Source organism: Mesoplodon bidens (assembly GCF_964165515.1).
Source record: "Mesoplodon bidens genome assembly, chromosome: 5".
NCBI lineage: Eukaryota > Metazoa > Chordata > Mammalia > Artiodactyla > Ziphiidae > Mesoplodon > Mesoplodon bidens.
In genome coordinates this window covers 5,753,553-5,781,405 of record NC_138161.1, presented here as the reverse complement: position 1 = coordinate 5,781,405, position 27,853 = coordinate 5,753,553, and the positions used below count along the sequence as shown (strand labels likewise).

Below are 27,853 nucleotides of genomic sequence, written 5' to 3'. Positions count from 1 at the left end.
AACAACCCAATCCAAAAATGGGCAGAAGACCTAAATTGACATTTCTCCAAAGAAGATATACAGACTGCCAACAAACACATGAAAGAATGCTCAATATCATTAATCATTAGAGAAATGCAAGTCAAAACTACAATGAGATATCATCTCACACCAGTCAGAATGGCCATCATCAAAAAATCTAGAAACAATAAATGCTGGAGAGGGTGTGGAGAAAAGGGAACACTCTTGCACTGCTGGTGGGAATGTGAATTGGTACAGCCACTATGGAGAACAGTATGGAGGTTCCTTAAAAAACTACAAATAGAACTACCATACGACCCAGCAATCCCACTATTGGGCACATACCCTGAGAAAACCATAATTCAAAAAGAGTCATGTACCAAAATGTTCATTGCAGCTCTATTTACAATAGCCAGGACATGGAAGCAACCTAAGTGTCCATCATCGGATGAATGGATAATGAAGATGTGGCACATATATACAATGGAATATTACTCAGCCATAAAAAGAAACGAAATTGAGTTATTTGTAATGAGGTGGATAGACCTAGAGTCTGTCATACAGTCATACAGAGTGAAGTAAGTCAGAAAGAGAAAGACAAATACCGTATGCTAAGACATATATATGGAATCTAAAAAAAAAAAAAAAAAAAGGTCATGAAGAACCTAGGGGTAAGATGGAAAAAAAGACACAGACCTACTAGAGAATGTACTTGAGGATATGGGGAGGGGGAAGGGTAAGCTGTGACAAAGTGAGAGAGTGGCATGGACATATATACACTACCAAATGTAAAACAGATAGCTAGTGGGAAGCAGCCGCATAGCACAGGGAGATCAGCTACGTGCTATGTGACCACCTAGATGGGTGGGGTAGGGAGGCTGGGAGGGAGACACAAGAGGGAGGCGATATGGGGATATAGGTATAGGTATAGCTGATTCACTTTATTATACAGCAGAAACTAACACACCATTGTAAAGCAATTATACTCCAATAAAGATGTTTTTTAAAAAAAGGTACATGCAGAAAGACAAGCAGAGATGGATCACAGCTGGGACTCTGAGCAAACATCAGCAGGGTATGCATCGTGAAAGCGGGGAGCACATCTGAGGGGCAAGAGACATCAGTGACCATGGTGTGCACAGGCTGGGTGTGGCAGCAGCTTCTCTGGACCTGCTGTGTGCCTTAGATCAGTGAAGGAGGGTTCAGGGAGGAACCACATACTTGCACAAAGCAATCTCTTCCTGGGGATATGCATTTTCTTCAAATGTGAGCACTCAAAATGAAGCCAGGATCTAGCAAAGATACTACAAGGAAAATAGAAAAATAAAGTAGAGACAGAAATCTATAATGAAATCTCCTCAGAAGAATGCCATGATTGAGATGAAAGCTGTGAATAAAATAGCTATTTGTCTATGAAGGAAGAGCTCAAGAGAGAATGAAATGTGAGCTGGCGGAAGTGGAGAAAGAAGGGAAAAAATAAAATCACAATAATGAAGGCAAAATTGGAGAGAGCACAAAGGAGAACAGACTTTGTGGGGAAAACGATGTAGAGAATAAACATGAGAAAATATCAAACAAAGTAAAATGGGAGTAAATCAGTTAAAAAATCAGAGAGGACATGACACCCTCTGGAAGACAGGTGAAGGGAATCTGATGGCTCCGTAATCGGAGACCCAGGTCACCATGCTACCTCCTGGGCAGACGCAGAATATCCGTATCTTAAAGGAACAAAGACAGAAATCTATTGAGCACCTTAAAATGTTTTCAAAAATACGTGGGAACAAATCTGGAAATTAATTCCACAACTTTCTTGACATGTTGCAAAAAGATGACTTCTGCACTCTAACCCTTGAAACGACCCAAATTGGTGCCAGGTGTCACCCATCACCTTCTCTCGGGACAGAATCATTTCATTCTGTTGTCTTAGTTTGTATATTTTCTGTGACTTGAGATAAACTTTGAATATACACACCCACAAATGCAGAGCATGGAAGAGAACAAATATTTACGGACATGATTCAAGAAGAATTTTCTTACATAAAAGATGATTTGAATCTACATATTAAATAGGAATATGACACATCTAGGGGAAAAGTGACCCCACATGCATAACATCAAGGCATAGACTGTACATTTACTGGACTTCAAAGTCAGCTCTTCAGTGCATGCAGGCAAAAAAAAAAGAAAAAAAAGAGTCGTTTCTAAGGAGAAATCAGGCAGCTTCTGTTCCCTCCCAGGAAATAATGCAAGCTACCAACTCCTACAAGCTAAACTCACTTTATGTGCAAAAAGGCAAGAGGCAAGCCATTGTGAAGAATGAATCTGGAATATTCCTCGCTGGAAAACTATAGCTAAAGGAGTAGCATTGAGCAGGGGATCAATCTAACATAGAACTGAAGTGATACCAAAGTGGGGCATACACTGGCTGAGCAGAACGTGGAAAGGATAAGCCCTGACCATGGAGAAGGCATTTATTGATAAAAAATTAGGATACTTAGAAAATGTATCATTGCGTATGCTGAGAATTGGGTTGTGTCTACAGAGAATGAGGCCCAAACTCCTGATCTTGATCCTGGGCCGATTTACTCTCCTGACATTGCTGTCTCAGTAAGTGGCACTTCCACTGTCCTCAAAGACCCGGGCATCCTGTTTGCTCCCTTTCTCTTCGACATCCAGTCCATCAGCCAGATGAATTCAGAAATCAACTACTCGTCCCTTCTTTTTTTTTTTTTTTTTTCTTACGCGGGCCTCTCACTGTTGCGGCCTCTCCCGTTGCAAAGCACAGGCTCCGGACGCGCAGGCTCAGCGGCCATGGCTCACGGGCCCAGCCGCTCTGCGGCATGTGGGATCTTCCCGGACCGGGGCACGAACCCGCGTCCCCTGCATCGGCAGGCGGACTCTCAACCACTGCGCCACCAGGGAAGCCCACTCGTCCCTTCTTGACAGCTTGTCCAGGCCACATCACAGCAAAGGCCTGCTAACTGGTCTCCAGCTGCAATTCCTGCCTTCCACCTAGGGCCGACAGGGTCCTTTGAAAACCGTAGGCAGAGCACAGGGCATCTCTTAATTACTCCAATAGCCTGCTAAGTTCTGGTGTCCGCAGGGCAGCAGAAGAAAGGAGAACGCCGCTGTCACAACTCTGACCCACTGCCTGCATTCCCCCCGCCCACCCCCGCCAGGCAAAGCCACATCTTTAAGGTCATCGATGAGGAATCTCACCTGCTGGGACCTCCAGAACCTCCTTTCACTCCACTGCAGTGAGTGAGCAGGACCCAGCTCCAGTGTCCTCCTTGGTGCTTCTGGAACATTCCAGGTATAAACCCACTTCTGCCCTGGCTTTGACCCCTTGACCTTCAGTGCTCCCCCCAGATATGCACATGGTTCATCTCCCATTTCTTTTAAGTTTCTGCTCAAACATTACTTTCTTCTGGGGCCTTCTCTGATATCCCTATTTTAAATATAAACTACTCCCCACTGCTCTCCCACTCTCTACACCAGGCATGCCCTGACTCTTGTCCTTGGACATTCCTCCGACCAAAGCATCCCTGGAGGTCAGAAGTGGCCCTATTTCTGGATGGCCAGAGAGCAAAAGATATCCAGGAAGCACATGGGCCAGGGCATCAGTTATTTCTTGCATCAGCAGCCCCTCTTTCCCCTTTAGCAGCTAACAAGGGGATGGTTCAGGTCCCCAGGACAGCAATTGAAACCCACTTCCTCCACTATAAATGGCATACATTTGCTTAGCTATCGACCTCTGTGAGCACAGGTAAGGTCCACCATGGTATTAAACCCTGATTTTTTTTTCAAATATCTTTTTGACAAGCAGCCTTGTTTGTTCATGTAAAAAAAAAAATCAGGAGACAGAATTGAATGTCTTAGACTTTGTGTATCCAGACCCAAGGTCAAAACTGTAATAACATTATTTTTCAGGAAAGATTGTTTCATTTCTGCAATAGCTGCCCTTAAACCACTGCAATTTACTCTGGAATTCTGAAGCTTCAGGATTAAATTGCATCTCTTGGAGAAACAGCCTGAGTCTGGGGTGTGTGTGTGTGTGTGTGTGTGTGTGTGTGTGTGTGTGTGTGACATAGAAGAACTGCACTTATGCTCTTAGTGACTATTGGATTATGGGAAACATATTCCATAAGCAAGGCTACATTTTTCTTAAGAAACATCTTTGCTACTTGCATGATTAAAATAATAATATACCATTTCCCCTACTCTATTGAAAAATATTAAAAAACCAAGCATAATACCTGGCATTATTCTCATCATAAGAAAGGGGCACTACTATAAACTGTGGGAAGGAGGGTAGATGAAAAAAGTGATGACAAGTGGCCGATATGTATTGAAATCTATAGAAATTGCTTACTCTTTGAACCACAATTCTACTTATAGAAGTTTATCACCAGAGAGAAAATGGACATGTGTACAGAGATCAATGAGATAGAAGTCACTGTGACATTTTTATGATAGTGAAAAACTGGGAAAAAACACAATATCCAACAGTAGTGTTGGACACACCTGGTTGCCAAGCATCCATCCTCCCCCTTAGTGAAATAGCCTGGGTTGTAGTCATGACGGCCGTATGCTTAGCGATAACACAACTTGTAGAACCCCTGTGGCGAGGGCTGACCTGGCCGGTGAGACATGAGCAGAATTGATTTATTACACAGTCTGGAGAGGTCCTTAGAGGGAACTGACTCAGGTGGAGCCTTCTCTCTGTGGTCTTCCTCATCCACGGAAATGTGCAAGTGGCCACTGGACCTTAGTAGCCATTGATTGATGGTGGGAGATGTTTTTGAAGAGTGACAAGAGAGACAGATGTAAACAGTGTGGGTCCCTGATGACTCAGGGGAGAAAAACTAATCCTGCCCTCTCTACTCCCAGACTCCTCTTATGAGAAGGAGTAAACCCTTGTGGCATTAAGTCACTGAATTCAGTCCTAACAAAGGCAAGAGAAGTTAGATGTATTTATTGATGTATGAATAGAAACTCAACAGAGACATTAAAAAGTCACAGTGAACACCCATATTTGTTGCCGTGGAAAGACATTCATAGCCTATTATTAACTGAAGAAAGAAGGTTGCAGATCAGGAAGATTCACATGCTCACAATGTTTTAAAAAAAAAACACAAAATTATATGTATATCTACAGATATATATATTTGCCAGGGAGACAGGTCTGAAAAGCTAGATGAAAGTTTACAGTATCGGGACTTCCCTGGCAGTCCAGTGGTTAAGACTTCACCTTCCAGTGCAGGGGGTGTAGGTTCAATCCCTGATCAGGGAACTAAGATCCCACATGACTCATGGCCAAAAAAAACCAAAAACAAAAACATAAAACAGAAGCAGTATTCTAACAAATTCAATAAAGACTTTAAAAATGGTCCACATCAAAAAAAAATCTTTAAAAAAAAAGTTTGCAGTATTTATCTTTGGTTATTTTTGAGTGATGTTTTTAAAGGGGGATTTTAACTTTTAAAAATTTGTTTGCTGCAATTTTTAATTTGTTCATTAATGATTTTAAATTGCATATCAATTTCAAAGGTAAAAAGGCTTCTATAATTTAATTTGCACATCAGAGATGGGAAGGAATAAGATGTCTGTAACACCCATAACAGACAAAGGGTTATTTAATCTATGAAAAACACTCTTTCAAATAAATGAGACATGGAGATGAGTGTGAGAGTAACATGAATGAGAAATTCTCCAAATGGGAAAATGAAATGGTCTGTAAACAAAGGCTAAAACATTTTCAACATCATTAGTAATCTAAATTTGTATATTAAAACAGGAATTTGTAAATTAAAACAATTCACCCATCACACAGTAAAGATTAAGGAAAAAAGGATACTATCTAGGTGGCGAAGGTGCAAGACACACACAGCTTCATACTACTGGTCAGTGTGTAAATTGCCCTAATATTTTCCAGTGTGTCCTGGTCCAGTGCAGACCAAGAGCCTTCAGTGTGATCACAGTATTTCACTTCTAGGGATTATATAGACATTTCTCCAAAGAAGACATACAGATGGCCAACAGACACATGAAAATATGTTCAACATCACTAACTGTTAGAGAAATGTAAATCAAAACTACAATGATGTATCACCTCACACCAGTCAGAATGGCCATCATCAAAAAATCAACAAACAATAAATGCTGGAGAGGGTGTGGAGAAAAGGGAACCCTCCTACACTGCTGGTGGGAATGTAGATTGATACAGCCACTATGGAGAACAGTATGGAGGTCCCTCAAAAAAAAAAAAAAAAAAAAAAGAAAAAGAAAAAGAAAGCAACCACACAGATGCACATTGAACTAACACACGAGGATGTTCACTTCTGCAGTGTTTGTAACAGTGAGAAATGGAAAACAACCCAAGAGAAAGAAAGAACATCCACACAGTGTCAAGCATTAGAAATAATTTTGAAGAAGATGAGCATCGTGGAAAATGTTTGTAACATCATTTATATAAACTACATGCACATCGATATAAAGTACATTAAATCAAATGTATGCTATTTGTTTCCATGTAATGCAACATAGGGCTACAAGTATGGCCCCAAATAAAAAGTCACGCGGGCAGATACTCTGAATAACAGGATTTTATTTTGGGATAAAGTGCTTTTCACATGGACAATGTATGTGGCATGCTACAGGGGAGTAATCTCAGGGATTTAAAACAAATTTAATCGATTCTCCCCCCAACCAAATGGTGTCTATCCCTCTCTTTCCTCCCTCTGCTCCTCCGCCCTAAAGGAAATACACCAAAAGGAACTGTGGCAAGTATGCCATTTGTTTTTCTCTGATTGTTGTTACTTTCACAATAAGAAAATGCAACACACTCTATACCTTAAGTCTTAAGATTGTTAGGAAAAAAAACCCATGATTTATTTATGTATTTGTTGTTTGTTCATCCTATCAGTATATATTTGGCCCTCACCTGTTTAATAAATTACTGAAGGAAGTTATGTGAATGAGAAAGGAAAGAGAATTTCCAACACATTCGTAAGCATAGTTAAGGAAACTTTCCTGGAGAAAGTGATAAGATAGAAATAAATTATTTTTACCATGTCTAGAATGGTTCCCTCATTGGTTTCCAACACTGCTCATTTTAATTTATGTACTGTTTACAGTGTTACCTTAATACTGGGAAACGTTGCTTTGCCTTTGAAGAGAAAGCAAGATTAAGGGTGAAATTTTGCTTTTAAAAAGAGACTACCAAGGAGATGATAGGTAGTTTTTTTATATCTATGGTATCTAGGTAAATAAAACAACCAGTAGTTTTATTTTAACCTTCTAAAGACAATTACCCTTACTTATCTAAATACTGGGGAAATAATTTTCCAACAATGAGTAATTCTGACAGTTTATACTTTTTTTTCCATGTGTATGGGCTTGCAGGGGTCCCCAGGCAGATCATGGTCATCCAACATAGGTAGTCAAGGTAGAGCTTTCCCAGGTAGTCAAGGTAGAGCTTTCCCAGGTGCTGAAATAACTTGCATGAATAAACTGCCTCCCCTACCCGGTCTTTCCAAGGGCATGTTATACAAGAACATTTATTTCATGGCCCAAATGAAAACACTTAGGTGGGTTACTAGGGGTGTATGTGAAGGATGGATACACTTGGTGGAGGTCAGGATGTATATATTTGTAAGAAACATCTCTGCAAGAAATGCTCATCTCATCCTTTAGAATATAACATACATTTGGTAGATAACAAGCAAATCAAGTAACTTCATACCTTTAGAGAATTTCCACACGATGGTGGGTACAGGATAACCCTCAGCTGAGCAATTGAGGATGACAGGCTTGCCATAAATCCCGTCTTGGTCCCGTGGCTGAACCACAAACTTGGGAGGAACTGAAAAGAGAGAAATGCCACCAGTTATTCAGACAAGACTGCAGATTATTAAAGCTGTGATTTTAAGAAATCCAAGAATTTTAATAAGCATGAAAGTACAAAGAATGCTTTACATATATGTGAAAATAAAGCAGATGATTTGTAATTAGGGACCAATTAAGGAAGCAATTTCAGTGCAGGTGATTTTTCTTATTATATCAATGATCTGATGCAGATGGAAGTTGCTTTGCACTGGACTCTGGAGTGTGGCAGTTTGACTAAACCAAGGGAATGTGACATTCTGTGTTTGATCTGTGTTATGGAAGATCTTCAGGGATCCATTCTTGGGTATGAAATGTTTTTAAAGCATCCAATATCTATTCTTCCTCTAACAGGAGATGAAGGGAGAATTAATAGTCTTTTCCTAAAGGCAGTAAAGAACACAACATGGTATTGAACATTTCCTGAAAATCTGATAAAGACACATAGACCATTATTTCTGACATCAGTACCCTTCTGAGCCAAAAAGAGACTATGGAAACCAGTTGAAGTGAGGTTCCATGAAGGCTTTATAGAGTACCTATTTGAAAAAAAAAACCCAAACAGATTAAGTAACTACTTATTTGGTGAGTTTTGTGAGATGCTGAAATAAACACTATCCCTACCCAAAATATACACATGCACTCTGCTTAAAAAATACCTGCCAAGAGAACATAAATGTTTTGAGTTAAGTTATTGTGATTTTAAGAGTATTCAAGTCTTAAAGAGAAGATACAGATTCTTCTAGGAAAGGTAGCATCTAAAGGTCTTAGGATCCAGAAATCTTTTCCAGCAGATCAGTGACTAATTACAGGATGGATTTTCAATGAGACTGTCATGAGACTAGGTGAGAGGACATAGATTATGTCCACCAAATATCAGATACTTAGGAAATGTGGGAGTTCTTCCCACAACTTTCCACAACTCCTGATAAGGCTAATCTTTTCTGCATTGCAATTTCCAGAATTCTTCATTTTGAGGCAAAAATGTGGTCCTGTGTTAGAGATATATAGGAATTCCCGCCACCCTATGAAATGAACTGGGGAGAAGTTTAGAGTCTACATTAGTTAGGACCTTAGGAGCACGTTGAAATGGCATGAGCCATAGCGAACATCACTTTGCCCATCAAACAGCCAAGGAGGGGGGAATAAAATCAAGACAAGAAGCAGCTAGAGATGGAGCTCACTGCTGTGTTTCTGGAAGAAACAACAGAGAGTGATGGCTGAGAGCACAGAACGAAAGGCTAAACACCTGGATCTGATCTCCACCTTTGCTGCTTCTAGGTGGGTCATCTTGTGTAAGCTGTCAAATGTTTCTTAGCTTCGATTTCCTTATCTGTAAACCGGGAACTCATTTTATAGCATTGGTATGGGGATAACATGATTAAGATTATAAAAGTCAGAAGTGCCTGGAAGGTATGAAGGGTTGTAGGAGTGTTGGTTAATTTAGTAAATGCAGGTGTGTCCAGCTTTAAGATATCATTAATAAACACAGTTTCCAACGTGCAAATTATTTAATTAAATAAGTTGCACAGCCAATGGGTCTTTTCATAGTGAGCAATTTTATTTCATTTAGGTGGTATTCTGAGACAAATGTAGTCTATAAAATGTAAATATATTTTTAAAAAGTGATAAGGGATGTGTGTCTCATGGTGAGAAAATTATTCCTAGGGAAAAAAATGCTGGAGATTTTATAGAGCAAAGTTTTCTAGTAAAATTAATCTAACAACCACAGGGGAGATTGGAAAGTTTAAGACATCATGTCAGAATCATTCTGTCCAGGGTGGAAGGTAAATAGGCAATCATGTCCATTCTGTCTATCTGGCTCAAATTCTGCTAAGAGCAAGAAATCTCTTGTCATATGGGCAGGGTAGCTAATCTCTTGCATTTCCTCTGGAAGAATGTCTAATTATAATTGATCCATGATCCCTCCCCTCAATTTGGTTCTAATCCAAAGCAATATTATTTAAAAACCGATCACAGAGGTTTACATGGAAAATAACCACTGACATATTGTACGTGTAAGGCAATTACTGAAGGAAATGGCCCATAAAATTGAGAATTATCTTTCCTATGCCCCTCTTTAATCTCCTTGTATCAGGTACTGATGATTCTTTCTTGCAAATGTGTCACATATCCTCAAATTCTCTTCATCTTCATTGCCGTGTCCTAGTCATGGTGGGTAGACGGGGTGTGTGGTGAAATGCCTCCATCCATCTGGTTTCAGCACTGCAGGGTGGACAGCTCCATGCATTTTTGCCAGGGCACCACACCGAGAACATGAGTCTCTCTTTGCTGTCTCAGGGCCTTCTCTAAAGTAACAAACACTCACCTTCATGGGTGCAACCAGTGAGGGATGGGCGTCGGGATAAATGCCCTGCCTCTCCATCCTCCAATCCTATTGGACAACTCTAAGGTGTGCTCTATGTTGTCTGTGCTTCTCAAACATCAGAGGGTGTCAGAATCACCTGAAGAGCTGATTAAAACCCAAGTTGCTGGACCCTGTCCCTAAAAGTTTGGACCCAGTAGGTCTGAGGCAGGATCCAAGACACTGCCTTTTCTAATAGGCTCTCAGGTGATGCTGAGGCTGCAGATCCAGAGACGACCTTTGAGAACAACTGTTCTGTGTGACGCCTTGGAAAGTTCCCAGAAGGAAGGAGCCCCAGTTGCCCACAGCAGCAACCAGCTCATTAACGCAATGTCTACTGACTTTCCCCCTCCTTTCCTAATCTCATTTCCCTTCATTCTTTCACTCTGGGATCCAGGAATTACATCTCAAATAAGTGATCTACAGCCAGTCCTATACCTCACACTCTGCTTTCAGCGGAACTTAACCTCAGACAAGGCTAAAACTGGCTCTTATCTGGATTTATGAAACAGCTTCCGAACTAGTCTACCTGCTACCTACTGGCCCACTTGAATGCATTCTGCACACAGTGACCTGAACGATCCTTCTAAGAGAGAAATCACATGATGTGACTTCCCTGCTTAAAATCATCAGTGCCTTTGCATTGTCCCTTGACACAACTGAAACCCTTACGATATATATATATATATATATATATATATATATATATATATATATTTTTTTTTTTTTTTTTTTTTTTTTTTTGCGGTACGTGGACCTCTTACTGCTGTGGCCTCTCCCATTGCAGAGCACAGGTTCCAGATGCGCAGGCTCAGCGGACATGGCTCACGGGCCCAGCCACTCCGCGGCCTGTGGGATCTTCCCAGATGGGGGCATGAACCCGTGTCCCCTGCATCAGCAGGCGGACTCTCAACCACTGCGCCACCAGGGAAGCCCCCCCTTATGATACTTTGAAGGCTCTTTATGACTTGGGTCCTTGCACTCCAGCCTCATCTCTTGACATTTCCTCTTGTAAGCTTTGCTCCAGTCTATCTATTCTCCATCTCCCCCTGGGTCTCCACATAGGCTTCTGTATTTCTTTGTTTAACAAATGATCAGTTAGTAGTATTTACATCTCAGCTCAAATTTCACTTAGTCTGGGACACCTTTTCTGATGCTGTGGACAAGGCTGAGTGCCTCCACAGAACCCTGCGTCATCATGTCATAGCCTTTACCACACGTTTGGTGTTGCTGGTTTAAATACCCATCTCCCACATCTGTCTGCACACCTGGGAGAACAAGAACCATGCCTTTCCTGCAGACCATCGCACCCCAGCACATAACACAGAGCTGGAACACAGAAAGTATTCTGAAAATATATGTTGAATGGACAAATCAATAAGTGGATATTATTGTTCCAGTTTTAAAGACTAGGAAACAGACCCTATCCAAAGTAGCATGGCTCAGTTAATAACTCAGATCAGAGTGACCCCAACGCACAAGGTCTTTGAGGAGGATGGGTCTAGAAGCACCATCTAACAGAAGAAAGCAGAGAGCACTGCAGGACGATTTTGGCCAGCGAGATACAGAACTGGAGTTGGAAGGATGCAGAGCTGTTGGCACTGTCATGATTTTGGCCAAAACTTATGATAGGACCTAAAGACTGAAGGCTCTGTATTGTCTCGGTTATAATTCCTCAAAGTTGCTGGTTTCCTTTTTTTTTTTTTTAACTATATTTTGGTTTCCTTTTATTTGCAGAACACTTTATTTGTGGTGAACATATCCACCAACATAGTTGGTTTTCCAATAGAGAGGCTTTTCCAGTGGGGATGAGGGTGATTAAAGAGATAGAAGGGATGGGTTCAACCAAATAATTATGTTGCATCTCCAAAAGGCAATGCAGGCCACTGTTGCCGTACATTTCTATGAATCATAATTGCGTGCACATGCAATACTCCTGTCCCCCTAAAAAGAGTCACGTGAGATGTATATGTTCTAAAATACCCAAATCCTGTCATGGGACCCATGTAGCCTGACAGTATCTGAAGTCTCAAAAGGATTCCTTTGAGAGAGTTGCCTGCTTCATGATGCTTAAGATGAGGGTTGTTTAAAATACGTGATTTTTGGCTTTGGTCTGTTTATTAAAGGTAAGAATTATTTTTGCTGTTTTTAGGGAGGAATAGGACAGGTATATAATAGGACAGGAATTTTTCAGTGTTAGGTGCAGTCCAGTGTTTTATGTTTGGAACTCATGGCCTCTAAGTAGCTATATATTTCCAAAGAATGGATGTAGGTTTCACTATCTGTCAACAGGGACAGGGATTCAGTTTTATTGAAGGTAAACCGAAGCTACTTGGTGGTGGCAGGGGAGGACGGGGGTCCTGTGTAGATAAATATTGCCATTCTCTGCTGTATGGCATTTAGTCAAGATAGTAATTGATCAAAGTCTAGGTAAGAGTTAATTTATGACACTGGAAACTAAACTCCAGTGGCTTCCTGTCATGCTCAGAATAGATAACTTGCCCACCCCCTGCTTCTCTCCTACTAAACAGTGAGCACACTGGTCTCTTGCTGTACTTTGAACCCACAAAACCCACTCCTGACTCAGGGTCTTTGTACCTGTTTGTCTCTCTGCCTGTAACTCGCTTCCTACAGAGAGACCTCTGACTCACCCCCTCACTTTGGTCAAGTCTCTTTTCAAAAATCTCTTCAGAAAGGCTTACACTGTGCATCTGAAAATTCCATTCCCTTATCACTATCAATCCTCCTATCAAGCTTTACTTTTCATACCACAGGTAGACACCTGACATCATCTGTGTGTTCATTGCCTCTCTCCTGCACTGAAATGTAAGGTTTTTTTTTTAACTTTTTACTCTATATTGGAGTATAGTTGATTAACACTGTTGTGTTAGTTTCATGTGTACAGCAAAGTGATTCAGTTATACATATACATATGTATCTACCGTTTTTCAAATTCTTTCCCCATTTAGGTTGTTACTAAGTTTTATGGGGCAGGGACTTGCTCTCTGTGTGTCGATCACCATTGTACCCCCAGCACTCACAGCATCTATTATAAAATAGGTGCTTAACAAGTACTTGTTGGAAAAATGAATGGATGGGGCTTCCCTGGTGGCGCAGTGGTTGAGAGTCCGCCTGCCGATGCAGGGGACACGGGTTCGTGCCCCTATCCCGGAAGATCCCACATGCCGCGGAGCGGCTGGGCCCGCGAGCCATGGCCGCGGAGCCTGTGTGTCCGGAGCCTGTGCTCCGCAACGGGAGAGGCCACAGCAGTGAGAGGCCCGTGTACAGCAAAAAAAAAAAAAAAAAAAATGAATGGATGAATGAAGCAAAATGATAGCACGAATATAGTGTCATAAATTGGGTCCACAAAGAGCAACTAGAAAGTAGCCTTGTATAAGTTTTCTTTTTCCTGCCAAATAAAGGTCAAGTAAGGGTTTTTTAGATAATGTGTTTGTTTCACTATGTGCCAGCTCATCATTAAAAGCCAGAAACAACAGACCTGTCATAAGGTATAAAGAAGTATAAGAAAACTGATCTTTGGAATCGCAGATAGGAAATCATAGTATTGGTAGCTTTCCTCGCAGTGGCGCTGAGCCAATAATAGGAACCAAAGGGCAGGCGTGTTTTGCCACTAAGTTCAGTCCTTTCCCTCAAAATGGCTTCATCTTTGCCAAGGTCACCCAACTGAGTGTGACATTAGGGTGATCATCCATCCACTGCCAGTGTAAGTCATGAGGCACATGCATAAGTGCTAAGGGTTTTTTCTTTTAACTTCCCTTATGATAACAGCTAATTTATTTTAAATTAAGTCTTCATAAATCTTCCCAGTGATCCAAACTATTAAAATGTGCTTAGCTTTACAATGGCCCAAAGTCATATGACTCTGGTGTAAGGAATAACCAAGAACTGGGTTCCCAAATTTCAGTTCAATCCTACCCTTTTATCCTATACCTCAGCCTTAACGTCTCAGGTATCACGTCTATCTTCCAAACACAATTTATCCCCAACTCCTTCAGTTTCTGCAAAAATATATTGCACTATTACCTTTTTGACTCTATTCCCTAGGCCACCATTCTAATTAATTGCCTGGTACTTGGGATTACCCCCAGCCTCTTCTATGTAATGTGTCCTCAATCATGCACCAAAGTCATGCAGATGTGAGCGGAAGGAAGGGAGAAACAGAAGAAGAGCCGGAAAGGGAGTTACCACCTGCTGGCTTATTATGTGCCAGGTGCTGTGATAAATACATTCTTTTTTTTAAACCCTCAGAAAACCCCTATTAACTATTCTCCCATTTTAGGAATAATAAAATTGGGATCAAAATAGCTTAAGGAATTTACTCAACATCACACAGCTAATAGGTGTCCAAATTGTGATAGGGATGGAAGGAAAATGAGAGGTGAGGGAAGCAGGGATGGGGTCTGGGGAGTCAGTTGACAGGCCAAGGGGTCTTCCTTGGGTTCCCTTATCTGTAGAGACACAGCCTGCTGACTGCTACCAGACTGGTGTCCCACCCCCAAAGGCAATCAGTTCCAGGACTTCTGAGGTTCCCCATCACTTCCTACATCAAGCACGTATTTGTTCAAGGCAACAAGCAGGCAGGCTAACTATGATAATGGCACAATAGCAGCTCTGTTTACAATAGTCAGGATATGGAAGCAACCTAAGTGTCCATCAACAGATGAATGGATAAAGAAAATGTGGCACATGTATACAATGGAATATTACTCATCCATAAAAAGAAACGAAATTGAGTTATTTGTAGTGAGGTGGATGGACCTGGAGCCTGTCATACAGAGTGAAATAAGTCAGAAAGAGAAAAACAAAATACCGTATGCTAACACATATATATGGAATCTAAGAAAAAACAAATGTCATGAAGAACCTAGGGGTAAAACAGGAATAAAGACACAGACCTACTAGAGAATGGACTTGAGGATATGGGGAGGGGGAAGGGTAAGCTGGGACAAAGTGAGAGAGTGGCATGGACATATATACACTACCAAACGTAAAACAGATAGCTAGTGGGAAGCAGCCGCATGGCACAGGGAGATCAGCTAGGTGGTTTGTGACCACCTAGAGAGGTGGGATAGGGAGGGTGGGAGGGAGATGCAAGAGGGAGGAGATATGGGAACATATGTATATGTATAACTGATTCACTTTGTTATAAAGCAGAAACTAACACGCCATTGTAAAGCAATTATACTCCAATAAAGATGTTAAAAATAAATAAATAATGGCACAGCCTCTGTGTCTTAACTGGGGCTGATTATCCCTCACTGGCCTCAGAAAATGTGTCTGAATGCCTCTGTCCTCCTTCTACTCATTCATTAAATGAAGAGAAACTGGAGAGCCCTGCTACTATCTGGGTGCTAAGGACATAGCAATTGTTACCTGATTCAATTCTCTCAGCAATTCCAAGAAGTCAGTCTCATTATTTCCACTTTATAGATGAGGAAACTGAGACTCAGAGAAACTCAATCATGTTTCCAAAGTCATATAGAAAATGAACAAGCAAAAATGTGGACCTTGGTTTACTTACTGAAAGTTCCAGTATTGTTGCTGTATTTTTTAAATTAATTTATTTAATTTATTTACTTTTGGCTTTGTTGGGTCTTCGTTGCTGCCTGCAGGCTTCTCATTGCGGTGGCTTCTCTTGCTGTGGAGCACGGGCTCTAGGTGCGTGGGCTCAGTAGTTGTGGCTCATGGGCTCTAGAGCACAGGCTCAGTAGTTGTGGCACACAGGTTTAGTTGCTCCGTGGCATGTGGGATCTTCTTGGAACAGGGATTGAACCCGTGTCCCCTACACTGGCAGACGGATTCTCAACCACTGCACCACCAGGGAAGCTCTGTTGCTATATTTTTTATTTTCTTTCTAAACCTTACTTATACATCAAGGCTGATGGTGCTCACTCCTTCCATGAAGTCTATCAAACGGCACTGACCTCTCCCTTATCAGAAGTCGATTTGCTCTTGTCATTAGCAGTCTGTCACTTGGAGACAACCACCCTCACGGAGACAAGGCAACTTCAAGGTCTCTGAACTCCTTATTCTATTTCTACTTTTCCCAAGCTACATCTCAGGCCGAAAACTTTAAAGCCCCTAAGAGGAAAACATTCTCTAATTTGAGTTAAAGATTTAAATAAAAACCCATATAATTATTCTCTAACATGGCTTGCTATTTTTATGTGGGTTTTGTTTCTCCAACTATATCTTTGCATATTTTTCATGAATCAAAGGACAGATTATGTTCCAAAGTTAGAGAGTCTACAGTGTGCAGTATGGAACACTCTTCATTCCAAATGGCAATAATAAATAAGATTCTTCATTTTACCAAAAAAAGATCTATTTAGCTTATCCAGAATGTGATCTAGCTGAAGTGGTGATAAAATTCCACCTCTTGACCATTCAAACTAAAATTTGAAATTCTGAGAGCAGCTGCCTGATCTCTAGCTATACAAGAAGAGAGGCTGTCACCCACGGCAGGCATTAGTCATCCAGGGAGAAAGTGCCCTGCTCCAATCACTGTGTACTAAGGGCAGAGGGGAAACAGATGAGTTGGCGACTCCCCAACCCAACACCCAGCACAGTCCTTGCCTGGAATTCTTGCACGTCTGTCCTCAAGGCTTCTCAAATATTGCCCTCACACATTTCCCTCACACAACTGGCCATTAAATCCTGCAAGGCATCTTCTGTTTTGCCCATCCTATGACCACCTTAGCTCCAGACATCATCACTTCTCATGAGGACTACAAAGACCTCCCCTCCAGGCGTCCTACCTAGACTCATTTTATTCCAATGCGTGACTCGTCCTGCCATGAACCATATGATTTTTCTGCTTTAAATCTCTGCATAAATTTCCATGGCCTCCAGACCTCTTCCATAGAACAGAAAACCTTCAAGATGTGGACCAGACTTAGCTCTCAAGTCTCACCCTTCATTTTGCCATTTTGCACACCATTCCCCCAGACACAGATGTATCTGCCCTGTCAAGCCCGCCTGCCACTGAAAGTAACAGACCTTCTTCCAGGAACATGATGTCTTCCTTCCTCTCCTCTTAACTACTTGCTATATTTTCTAATCCTTCAGGATTTCTCCCTCCCTTCTGGAATCTGCCTCATTCCCGCTGGAACAGGAGTTCTCAATGGGAGGAAATGAGCTTTCATCATCCCAGTGACTACCCCAAGGACTGGTGGTTAGGAGTATGTGCTAAGTCCTTTGTTGCTTCATGATGCAATAAGGGGAAGATGAAGCAATGAAGGACAGAGCAAATGCAGTCATTTGGGAGTGGGTGTAAAAGTTTATATCCATTGATATTTGGAAGACATAAAGCTTAGTGATTTTTTTGTTTTCTTTTGCAGACAAGTAAGACACAAGAAAATACTGAACTCACGGGACTGTTAAGTTTTTGAAAAAAACAAGCAAAATAATGATTGCTACAGACAAGGACTTTAAAATAGAGAAAGCTTCATTAGAGAGTTAAGGTTATCTTATAACACTCATCTAATTAATTCATTTTAGCCATTGCCATTCCAACTGTAATTAAGAGTAGGCCCAAAGAAAGCTGCCTTCACTTTATTAAGGTTTATTTAAAGGTGATTATTTTCTGAAATCAGCATGATGATCTATTATGGTATCTATGCAACATGAGCTCAAGAATTGGCCCAGGTTTAGATTTTAATTCAATGAATCATAAACCCATCTCCATTGTAGCATGGGCTAAGGAAAGTTGTGGACTTTATGTGCCTTATATATTCTATTAAATAGAATTAACAAAGAGATATGTTTACTAAAAGTTATGTTGAAGTTAGAATATTTTCCATATGTGTTATAAAATATGATGCAGCCCGTGAGGAAGGAGTGCAAATAAGAGCCTTTAACTTTAAATCATTGAACATTAATGCCAGAAGGGAAACTACTTTTTATTGAGGCCAGCCACTAACCTGTGACACCTATTTCATACAGTGCCTTTCAAAATATCATTCGGGTTTTGATAAACGATGTCTCCTCCATTGTCAGGAAAGTTAATATTTTGTGAAGGAAATTATTTCATTTTTGAAGAATTTTGAATATTAGAAAATTTACATTTGAATTTTTTAAAAATTGAGGTGCAATTTATATACAGTAATATTCACAGGTTTTAAATGTACAGTTTGATAGATTATGCAAAAATCTGTAAAATCTACACCCTATGATGTGCTATGGCATGGTTTTTTCTTTGTGCTTATTTTACTTGAGCTTCATTAATCATTTTGACCAGTAGATTGATATTTTTCACCACATTTGAAATTTTTCAAGTCATTACTATTCAGATCTATGCTTTTCCTGTCTTTCTTTCTGAGGCTCTAACTATATTTATATTGGACTCTTTGACATTACTTCAAGCTCACTGAGGCATTGTTTGCCATTTTAAGTCTTTTATCTCTCTAAAGAATTTGGATATTTTTCTTCTGCCCTCTTTTCAATTCAGTTATCCTTTGTTCTGCAGTATCCAAGATTCCACTTAATATGTCCAGTTAATTTCTCATTTCAGATATTGTGTTTTTCAGATCTAGAATTTCCTTTTGGTTCTTTTAAAAAAATGTTTTATACTTCTCTTCTTGCATTCCCTATGTATTCACCCATTGCACACATCTTTTCATTTGAATTTTTGAAAATGCTTATTATAGCTACTTTAAAACCTTGCCTGCTAATTCTAACATCTGTATGCCCATTAGGCTGTTTCTTTTCTTTTCTTTTTTTTCCTTTTACTTATGGCTCACATTTTCCTATTTCTTCTCATAGCCAGTAATTATGTGCAAGGCATTGCAGATATGCTATGATATTGAGAGTCTGGATTCTGTTGTCTTCTTTTTAAGGACACTGAATGTTATTCTTGCAAACAGTCGATTTACCAGTGAAGAAATTTAATCCTGTCAAGGCTACCTGTAAGCTTTCTATTAGGGCTGGTCTAGAGTAGCCCTTATCCCAGGGCTAGATTAGGCGTCTCTTAGTGTGTGGCCTCTTCTGAGATTTTAACTGAATTCCCTGTGTGTTCTCCACTCTGGCTAATCAGAACTCCAGCGTTTCTCAGGACTGTGTCACTGATGGAATCTTTATTCATCTCACATACTCCTGGAAGTCGTTCTCTGCTAGATTTCATAGGGTCTCGCCCTATGCATGTGAAGTGTAGTATTAAGCTAAAGACTCAAAGGGAGCCCTATACAGATTTCTAGAAATCTTTCTTTGAACAGCTCCCCACTCTCTAGTACTCTGCCCTGCAATATCCAGCACCTCAATAGTTCTAAGTGTCTATCTTTGTTTTTCATCACCATAAAAATCACCATTATCTATTTGGGTTCTGCATCCATCTATCATGGTTTGGAAAGTGCACCAAGAAAAAAATATGGGGAATATGGGGTGAATTTGGGGCTTAACTCATTTATTTCTCTCCTCTCTAGGACCACAGCCCTGTACTGCCTGTTTTATATTTGGAAAATGGATACTTTATAAAGTTTTGTCCAGTTTTATAATTGTTGATGGTAGGAGGATAAATCCACTGCATGTTACTCTCTGATGATCTCATTTGATGAATTTTAAATTTATCTTTTAAGTTACTTGACTCAAAATCTGTCTCACTGAAATTTCCAATCATTTCTGTTGGTTCTACTTTCTGGAGCCCCACCAAGGTTATTATTACACTAGTTTGGACATATTCCACTAGTTCAAAGAACCCAATTAACTAAGTCAAGGACTTGGATCCTGTAATTATCTCTTTATCCTGCCACATACTTTTTTCTTCTCTATTGGCTCATTCCCATCAGTATGTAAGCTTCCCTTGTCCCATGTCCACCTCGCCTCCTGTCATACCAACATTCCTGAAAATACAAAAATAGTTGTATTTTCCTGAGTTCCCACACATTCACCTCCCTTTCTTGTTTCAAGCCCCACTAATCAGGGATTCACTGCAGCCACGCCACTCTACAAGGTAACAGACAATATCCACCTTCCTAAAACCCAATGAGCAATTGTTGGTTCTCCTCTTTTTCTACTTTCAGTGGGATTTGATATACTTTATCACCTATCTTTCTTGATTATTTCCTATTTTGCTTTCAGGTCCCCACAGTCCACTGGATTTCCTCCTGCTTCACTGACTGCTCCTTCTTCCTGTCTCCTTTGCTGATTCCTCCTCTTATTCTGGAACCTTAAATTTTGGAATGCCTTGAGTCTAGACCTTCTTGTTTCTCCCACATCATTCTTTCCTTTGTGACAACTGCTATTCCTTGTATCTTCTCCACTTCTGTAGAAGACACTTTCATTTACCTTATTAGGCAAAATATGTACCTCAATTAACAATTCCTCTCTCTCTCTCTTTGCAACACTCACTTTATATACATGCTTTGTTTGATTCGTCTCCAAAACATATTGCAAATTTGTCTGCTTCTCATTACCTTGACTGTGACCACCTTCACTCAAGGCACTTTTTATCTTGCCTCGACTTCTGAAATAGCTTCTTACCTACTTGCTTTCTGGACGAATCCATTCTTTCCACAGCTGCTAGAGTGATGATTAAAAACATAAATCAGGCCACTAGCCTAGTTAAAGTCACCAATGGCCCCTCTTTGCATTTAGAAAAAAACCTCCGGACTTCTAAAATAGCTGCATATTCAAATTACCCAGGGTGCTTGGACTTCAACTTGGCTGCATATTAGAATCAACTCAGGGATTTTACAAATTCCTGGTGCCTGGGTCCCACCTCCAATGGTGGTTATTTAATTGGACTTCAACCTGGACATCAGGAATTTTTTAAAGCTCCCCACATAATTTCAATGTGTGACAAAATTCAAAAACCACTAACAGGTGATTTTGAATTGAAAAAAAAAAAAAAAAAAAGGATAATGCCCCAGAGATCTGGGAGATGGATCTACTCCCAGAGATAATGATTTAGTTGGGCTTAGTTTGGACCAGAAAGTGGTCATCAATGTTTTCTTAAATCTCCCAGGACATTTTATGGTGAAGCCCAGATTGAGAACCACTGCCCCCTCACATTATCTTGTCCTTTACTATTTCTCCAGCTACCGACCTGCTTGTGAAGCACATTTCCTTCCTCGGGGCTATATCACCTAACTAGTGACTTAATGTTAATTTCACAGAACCTTATTTAACATATTTAAAAAACAGCCACATGGAGATACTAATCAGATTGTGATCCACTACATTATCCTGATTGGCTAGGCTCAAATCCAGGTCATCTGACCTTTGCCTTGGTCAAAAAAGTCTGGTTGCCTTTCCTGCGAAGGCAAGTGATTCACAGAACACTCATGTACATTTTTATGTAGCAGTTCTGTTCTCTGACCTGGATCCTTCAGAGCAGATTATATCGGAGACAGGTTAATGTACTCACTGCTTTGCCCTTCACAAATGATAGTAAGAGTCAGTTCTCCTTATAAGAAAACACTTGGGAAGCAGTACTAGGTTGGCTCCCATTTTTATGCATCTTCAAAAATGGGAAAACAATTTCACGTATCCCAATTTTATTAGCATAAGGCCATTTGTACCTTTGTTTTGTATCTAACTGAAGGTAGATTTTCTTACTCACTCAGGGAAAAGCTTTTTCACAGATACAAAGTTGGTGCCTTCATATGAAGTCTAAGTATGCTCCACTTTATTTTGTTGGCCAGTAGACAGAATGAGCATTACTCTTCAACAAGAAAGGAAGGAGAGGGGTCATGTGGACAAGGTGTAAGGACTGAGGAAGGACATGGGAACCTATTGCTCAAGAAAGAGTCTGCTTACATCTATTGACTGTCCTGCAGGTAATGGAAATCATCCCCTCCTGACAATTACAGTGAGAGTCCTGTGTTCAAGGACTTTAAAATGCAAACAATCAACATTAATATAAATCTTTATTTTCATACAGTTACTTTTGCAATGTGGATGAATATTCTACCGGTAGATGAACACATACAACTCTAGGAGAACCATAAAATCACAGAACATCCATGCTCAACAGACACTGGAGAACACTAGCTTCTCATTTTGAAGATGACAAGTGTGAACGTTGATGGGAATTTGCTGACTTGCAAAGAGATTTGAAATAAGACTGTTGCTTACATTTTAGGTGCACTGAGAGCCCTGGCAAAGTTTTCTACAAGTTAAACCATCTTATTTTAATTTTTTCCATAAATATTGTCACACTTTGCTTAATTTAGTAAATGATTCAATACCCTTCCAAAATAGACATTTAATGCTCAACAGAAGGGAGGAACAAAGAAAACCATATTTCTAAAACTAAACTATAAAAATATAAAAAGCTACTCTTTTTTGACTTTAGAGAAACTGTGATATATGGCTTTGGCAAATATTATTTTTAAAAGCCATCAATCTAAATGATAATATAAAAAGTGCTATATAAAATAAATACTACACAGCATGAGCTCATGGATTTTGGGCCTACAAGTCACTGGGTTAATGTAGGGAAGCCTTATTTCACAAATTAAATCCCAAGGTCCCCACATCTCATTCACACATTTCTTCTCTGCTAATTTTCTGAAACTTCACATTTTAGGTAAATACACCTTGGCTTGGAGTTTAGGGGAGTTCATAGTTGGCTTCTATAGCTGTGTGTGTGTGTGTGTGTGTGTGTGTGTGTGTGTGTTTGAATGGGAAGACAGGGAATTCTTATGAATTCTGGTTATTTTCATAACATTTCAAGGAAACACCATTGGTGAGTGCTGTTGAATCTGACTGCATAGGGGCCATGCATCCTAAGTGTCTCCTCACCTCTCACAATTAGTTGGCTTTGGTGCTCCACAGCTGCTGCCTCATTGCGGGCTATGCAGGTGTAATTCCCATTGTGCATCAGGGAGAGGTTGGAAATCCTTAAGGAGCTCGTGAAGTCAATGTTGTCAATGGTCACCCCGAGGCTCGCTGGGATTGGCCGGCCATCCTTCTGCCAGGTGATGGTGATGGGTAGGTCCCCTGAGACCACAACACACGGGATGAAGACCCGCTGTCCAATGGAGAATCTTGGAAACTCAAAAGGTTGGATAAAAGGTGGAACTGAAAGAAAAGGAAAGAAAAAGTAAGAGAGGAAAGACGATAATGAACTGTGTAAATACTCTATATTTTTTTCTTTAACCCTTTTGCATGACATTGAAAGAGTAATACAAACCACGGCTATAGCATAAAAGTATATGAACTGGTAGAAGAGTTGAAATTGTGCTCTTTTGTTATTTGAATTTTCTCATTGTTCTGAATGAAAAGCATGGCTTGATTTGTACTTCAGCAAATATGCTTAATCACATTTATTTTGATAATTTTTTTTTAAATTCAATAATCATTTTTATTATTTTTATTCTTTATTTTTTTGCGGTATGCGGGCCTCTCACTGCTGTGGCCTCTCCTGTTGCGGAGCACAGGCTCCGGATGCGCAGGCTCAGCGGCCATGGCTCACGGGCCCAGCCGCTCTGTGGCATGTGGGATCTTCCCGGACCGGGGCATGAACCCACGTCCCCTGCAACAGCAGGCAGACTCTCAACCACTGTGCCACCAGGGAAGCCCTCAATAATCATTTTTAAAGGAAACATTTCAGTTTCTGCATTTTTCAGTGTAAATACTATGAAAGAGGGAACTGGGTTTGGTTTTCTCTTAGAAGGTTTTAAAAATGATGTGTACAAGAGGAGATTTCTTTCCTGCTTTGCTAATATTAGGAGTACAATTACTGTTCCCTCTTCAATCCATTCCACATCTTGTTAATACTTTAAGCCTATTGAAGAAGCAGAGATTCCAGTTTAATTGTTAACATTTTTTAATATCTAACATCCAACTAATAGCAAATGTTAATTTAAAAGATTTGTGTTAGGATACTTGCATCATTACTCTGCACCCCTCAATTTTCCACATTCCTTGCACATGACCTTAAGTTATGAACTGGTCCGTGGCCAGTTTTCCGAGTTGTGGAGATGTGTTGCTACTGAAGATAAGGTTATATAGTCTTCAGCTCGGCCAGCCTTGGACACAGCCAAGCTCAGTCTGGAATGTTCTTTTTTGATTTAATTTCCCTAATAAACTCTTATTCACCCTTCTTATTTGTCATGGGGTCATGGGCTAGTTATCAATATCCTCTTCCTATCAGCCTTTTGGGGTAGTTATTCATAGATTATTAAGATTATTAAGCCAATAATAACCTAATATAAACCAGTTATTATATTAGGTGATTTTACAAAATGAAGTTATTAAACAGCAGGATGTCTACAAAGTTTATTCTTTAAATCAGTCCTAGTCTCCTTTCAATTATCAAGTGAGGGGAGACAAAAGGGATCCAGCTGAGAAACATCTGAATGGAAACCATTCATTCATTCATTCACTCAAGAAGTGCTTACTGAGCACCTGGTACGTGCTCAATACTGCACTGTGTGTGCTGGACAGACAGCGATGAACATGATATACATCTGTACCCAGTGGAGCTTTCATTCATAGTCATAGGCAGCGGATGTCAACAAAGTATAGCAGTGGTTTTTCTGTAATTTAATATTATTATTACTACTCCTGTATGCTTTCAAAAGAAGTTGGAAGTTAGAATTGCAAGTTAGTCATTAGCCAAATTGCAAATTAGCCAGAGTTAGTAAGCAGGTGACTCAAGTTAGGTTTTACCAGAGAAACAAACAAACAAGCAAGCAAGGAAACAGAGCTGAAAGTACAGACAAGCATATTCACTGTCAAAACTGCTGTGGATCCTCATTGCAAAGTTAGAACTTCGGGTCTGCAGCAAGTTGATCTGACGCTAAGAGAAAAAGATCTCAGGATGAGGTTCTACCTGGTGCTTATAACCAATGAGTTAGTGATATTTTAGAAATGTGGATAGTATGAATTTTGTTTTTGTTTTCTTTTTAAATTCTGATCACTCTTCAGCTAATTCTTGCCTCTGTTCTTGAAAAGTAGAGCCCTTTCTCTATCCTGTAACTTTCTTCTGCTATAAGAAGATATTCTTATGCTTAATAAATATTGACAGCCTACCCCCTGCATAGATCAAGTTGGATTACACTGTGTTTGTTCATAGTTGTTTGTCATTAGGCAGGGAAAGTACCAAGTTGTAGCAAAAGTGCTTGTATTTCTCTAAATCTTGCCCCAAGTGTTACGAATGTTTACTCCATATTAAGTATTAACACTCAATAAGTTGACATTTTAAAAATAAAAAGTAACTATGTTTCCTCTTCTTTGGTTTACTTACACACAAAAACCTGATTTTGAGTCTACTCAGATAACCCTAAGCACCCATTGTTGGCTTGGTGCTTTTTATCTGAATTGCAGATCATTTTTCTAAGATAAGAACTTTGGAGCCAGACTACCTGGGTTTAAGTTCAGCTGTGCTACTAACTAAAGTCATTAGCACCCCTACGTGCCTCAGTTTCCTTATTTGTAAAGTGAGGGGGGCTGCTGTGAGCAGTGAATGAGCACAGGGGTCACAGACTTTCACATGCACCTGAATTGGTTTCTTAGCACCGATTCTATTTCATAAGCCTTTAATATGAGGAAAAAAACAGAACAGTTAAACGAAATATTAGTGGGCAAGGGAAAGGACTCCATTTCCCTTATTAGTTACAATATGGAGAAGAAATATATAAGGACTTACTTTCTAAGCCCCAGATCAAGAAAGAAAAGTAAGGGCTTCCCTCGTGGCACAGTGGTTAAGAATCCGCCTGCCAATGCAGGGGACACGGGTTGGAGCCCTGGTCTGGGAAGATCCCACATGCCGCGGAGCAACTAAGCCCGTGTGCCAGAACTGCTGAGTCTGCACTCTAGAGCCCGCGAGCCACAGCTACTGAGCCCGTGTGCCACAACTACTGAGCCTGCACTCTAGAGCCCGTGCTCCGCAACAGGAGAAGCCACCACAATGAGAAGCCCGTGCACCACAAGGAAGAGTAGCCCCAACTCGCTGCAGCTAGAGAAAAGTCCACACTCAGCAACGAAGACCCAGCGCAGACAAAAATAAAAATACATAAATAAATTTTAAAAAAAGAGAGAAAGAAAGATAAGATGTAGCACCTCTGACCTATCTATTTAATAAGAAAACAATATGGGCTGTAGGCCGTTAATAATTATTAAATACAAGACTGTCTTTTTATAGCAGAAGAAAGTTATAGGACAGAGAAAGGGCATATGCATATTATTTCTGAAGAACAGAGGCAAGAAGTAGCTACAGGTGAATCAGTTTTTAAAAATTCATGCTTTCCATAATTGTAAAATATATGTAATTCACTGGTTTATAGAACTGTAAGAAGTATAATTATAGTTCAAGAAGTAAATTTCAAAACGTTTAGGTATAAAGTGACACTGCTGGAAATGAAGATTCCAAACCAGTGAAAACAAAGGTCAGAAAGTCCAGGCACTAACCCTCACTCATGTCACTCAAAGGATAATCCCTCTCTCTGAACATCGTATTTTAAACTTCTGCGGCACCCTTATTATCTCCTTTCTTGGTCTAAACCAGACGCTGAGAATTCAGACATATTGATGAGGGCTCAGTAAGAAGCCACAATTGGTAAGGTAAAGGTGGGGAGAAACGAAGCATAAACTGTAAAGAGTAGATACAATGCAACACACACAGCACCTGGGGACATTTTTTGCTGGGGCACACTGCTCTTAATAGCCAGCTTTTTTTTTGCAATTAATACAATATCATAGTGCATAATTAAGACTCTGACTCATAAGTTATTGTTAATATATTACAGGGGAAAAAGATAATATTTAAAATATTTTAAAATGTATTTATAAACAGAAACTATCCAAGATAGTTAAAATAAAATTTTCATGATGAAAGGAAGGATTTAGTTAGAGGGAAAGGTCATTTTCCCAGAATAATGTCAAAATCAGGTTTGTAACTTCTTATTTTGCCTGCCACATTACATTGGGATGTACTTTATTTTTTTAACACAAATTAAAAGACCTGTGTGTAATGTCACTTCTTACTACATATGTTGCTTCAGCCACGAAACAGAAGTCTGCTGTACAAAATGCTTAAAAATATTTTAAGGGGTCCAGAATCTTATATTTTACATGTATAAGATATAAAATTAGAGGCAAAAAGTAAACCAAGTGATTCAAAAACTCTTGTAATGATTTTGGTGAAGCCAAATCACCTGTTTGAGGCACATTGTTGATTGTGTCTGAGTCATTATGTCACCTTTTAAGGTAAATTCTCTGAATCTTATTGACAGTAAAACCTTGTAACAATACAGGAGCAGAAATTCTGAATGCGACCTGCAGCAGGTTTCCACATAACCGTCCTTCATAAAGTATATAAATATCTGCTAAATGTCACTTCTTACCAGGCTTGTGTATTTCATTCTACATAATGCTGGGGGTTCCGTTCTCTGAGGCAGTGCTGAGCCCTTGAATACTGTCAAATGTTCGTTTAGATTCGTATTCTTTCTAAACCCTTAACAAGAACATTAAATGAGGCTAATACATTTCTGTGTCTTGTCCCTCAAAAATTAACTAACTGTCTATTCTTTTTCACAGGGGACAAAACAAGTTTTACTTTCCCCCTCACCCAGAGTGGAGGATGACATACTGAAACAAACATAGTTGTGTGTTGGCCAGTCTTGAGTAGGTAGCAGTGTT

General features: G+C 40.0%; 1 protein-coding gene across 2 annotated transcripts in view; it reads right to left on the bottom strand.

The window, feature by feature from the left end:
- The window catches only part of DSCAM (DS cell adhesion molecule), a gene marked incomplete at both ends in the record, with an annotated part of 733,770 nt that overhangs the window by 249,306 nt on the left and 456,611 nt on the right, over positions 1 to 27,853 (bottom strand). For both annotated transcript variants that reach the window (XM_081235410.1, XM_081235409.1), the window contains 2 exons: positions 7,745 to 7,864; positions 23,012 to 23,290. In XM_081235410.1, the coding sequence (XP_081091536.1) occupies positions 7,745 to 7,864; positions 23,012 to 23,290 (399 nt within the window). The remainder of the gene's footprint in view (positions 1 to 7,744; positions 7,865 to 23,011; positions 23,291 to 27,853) is intronic.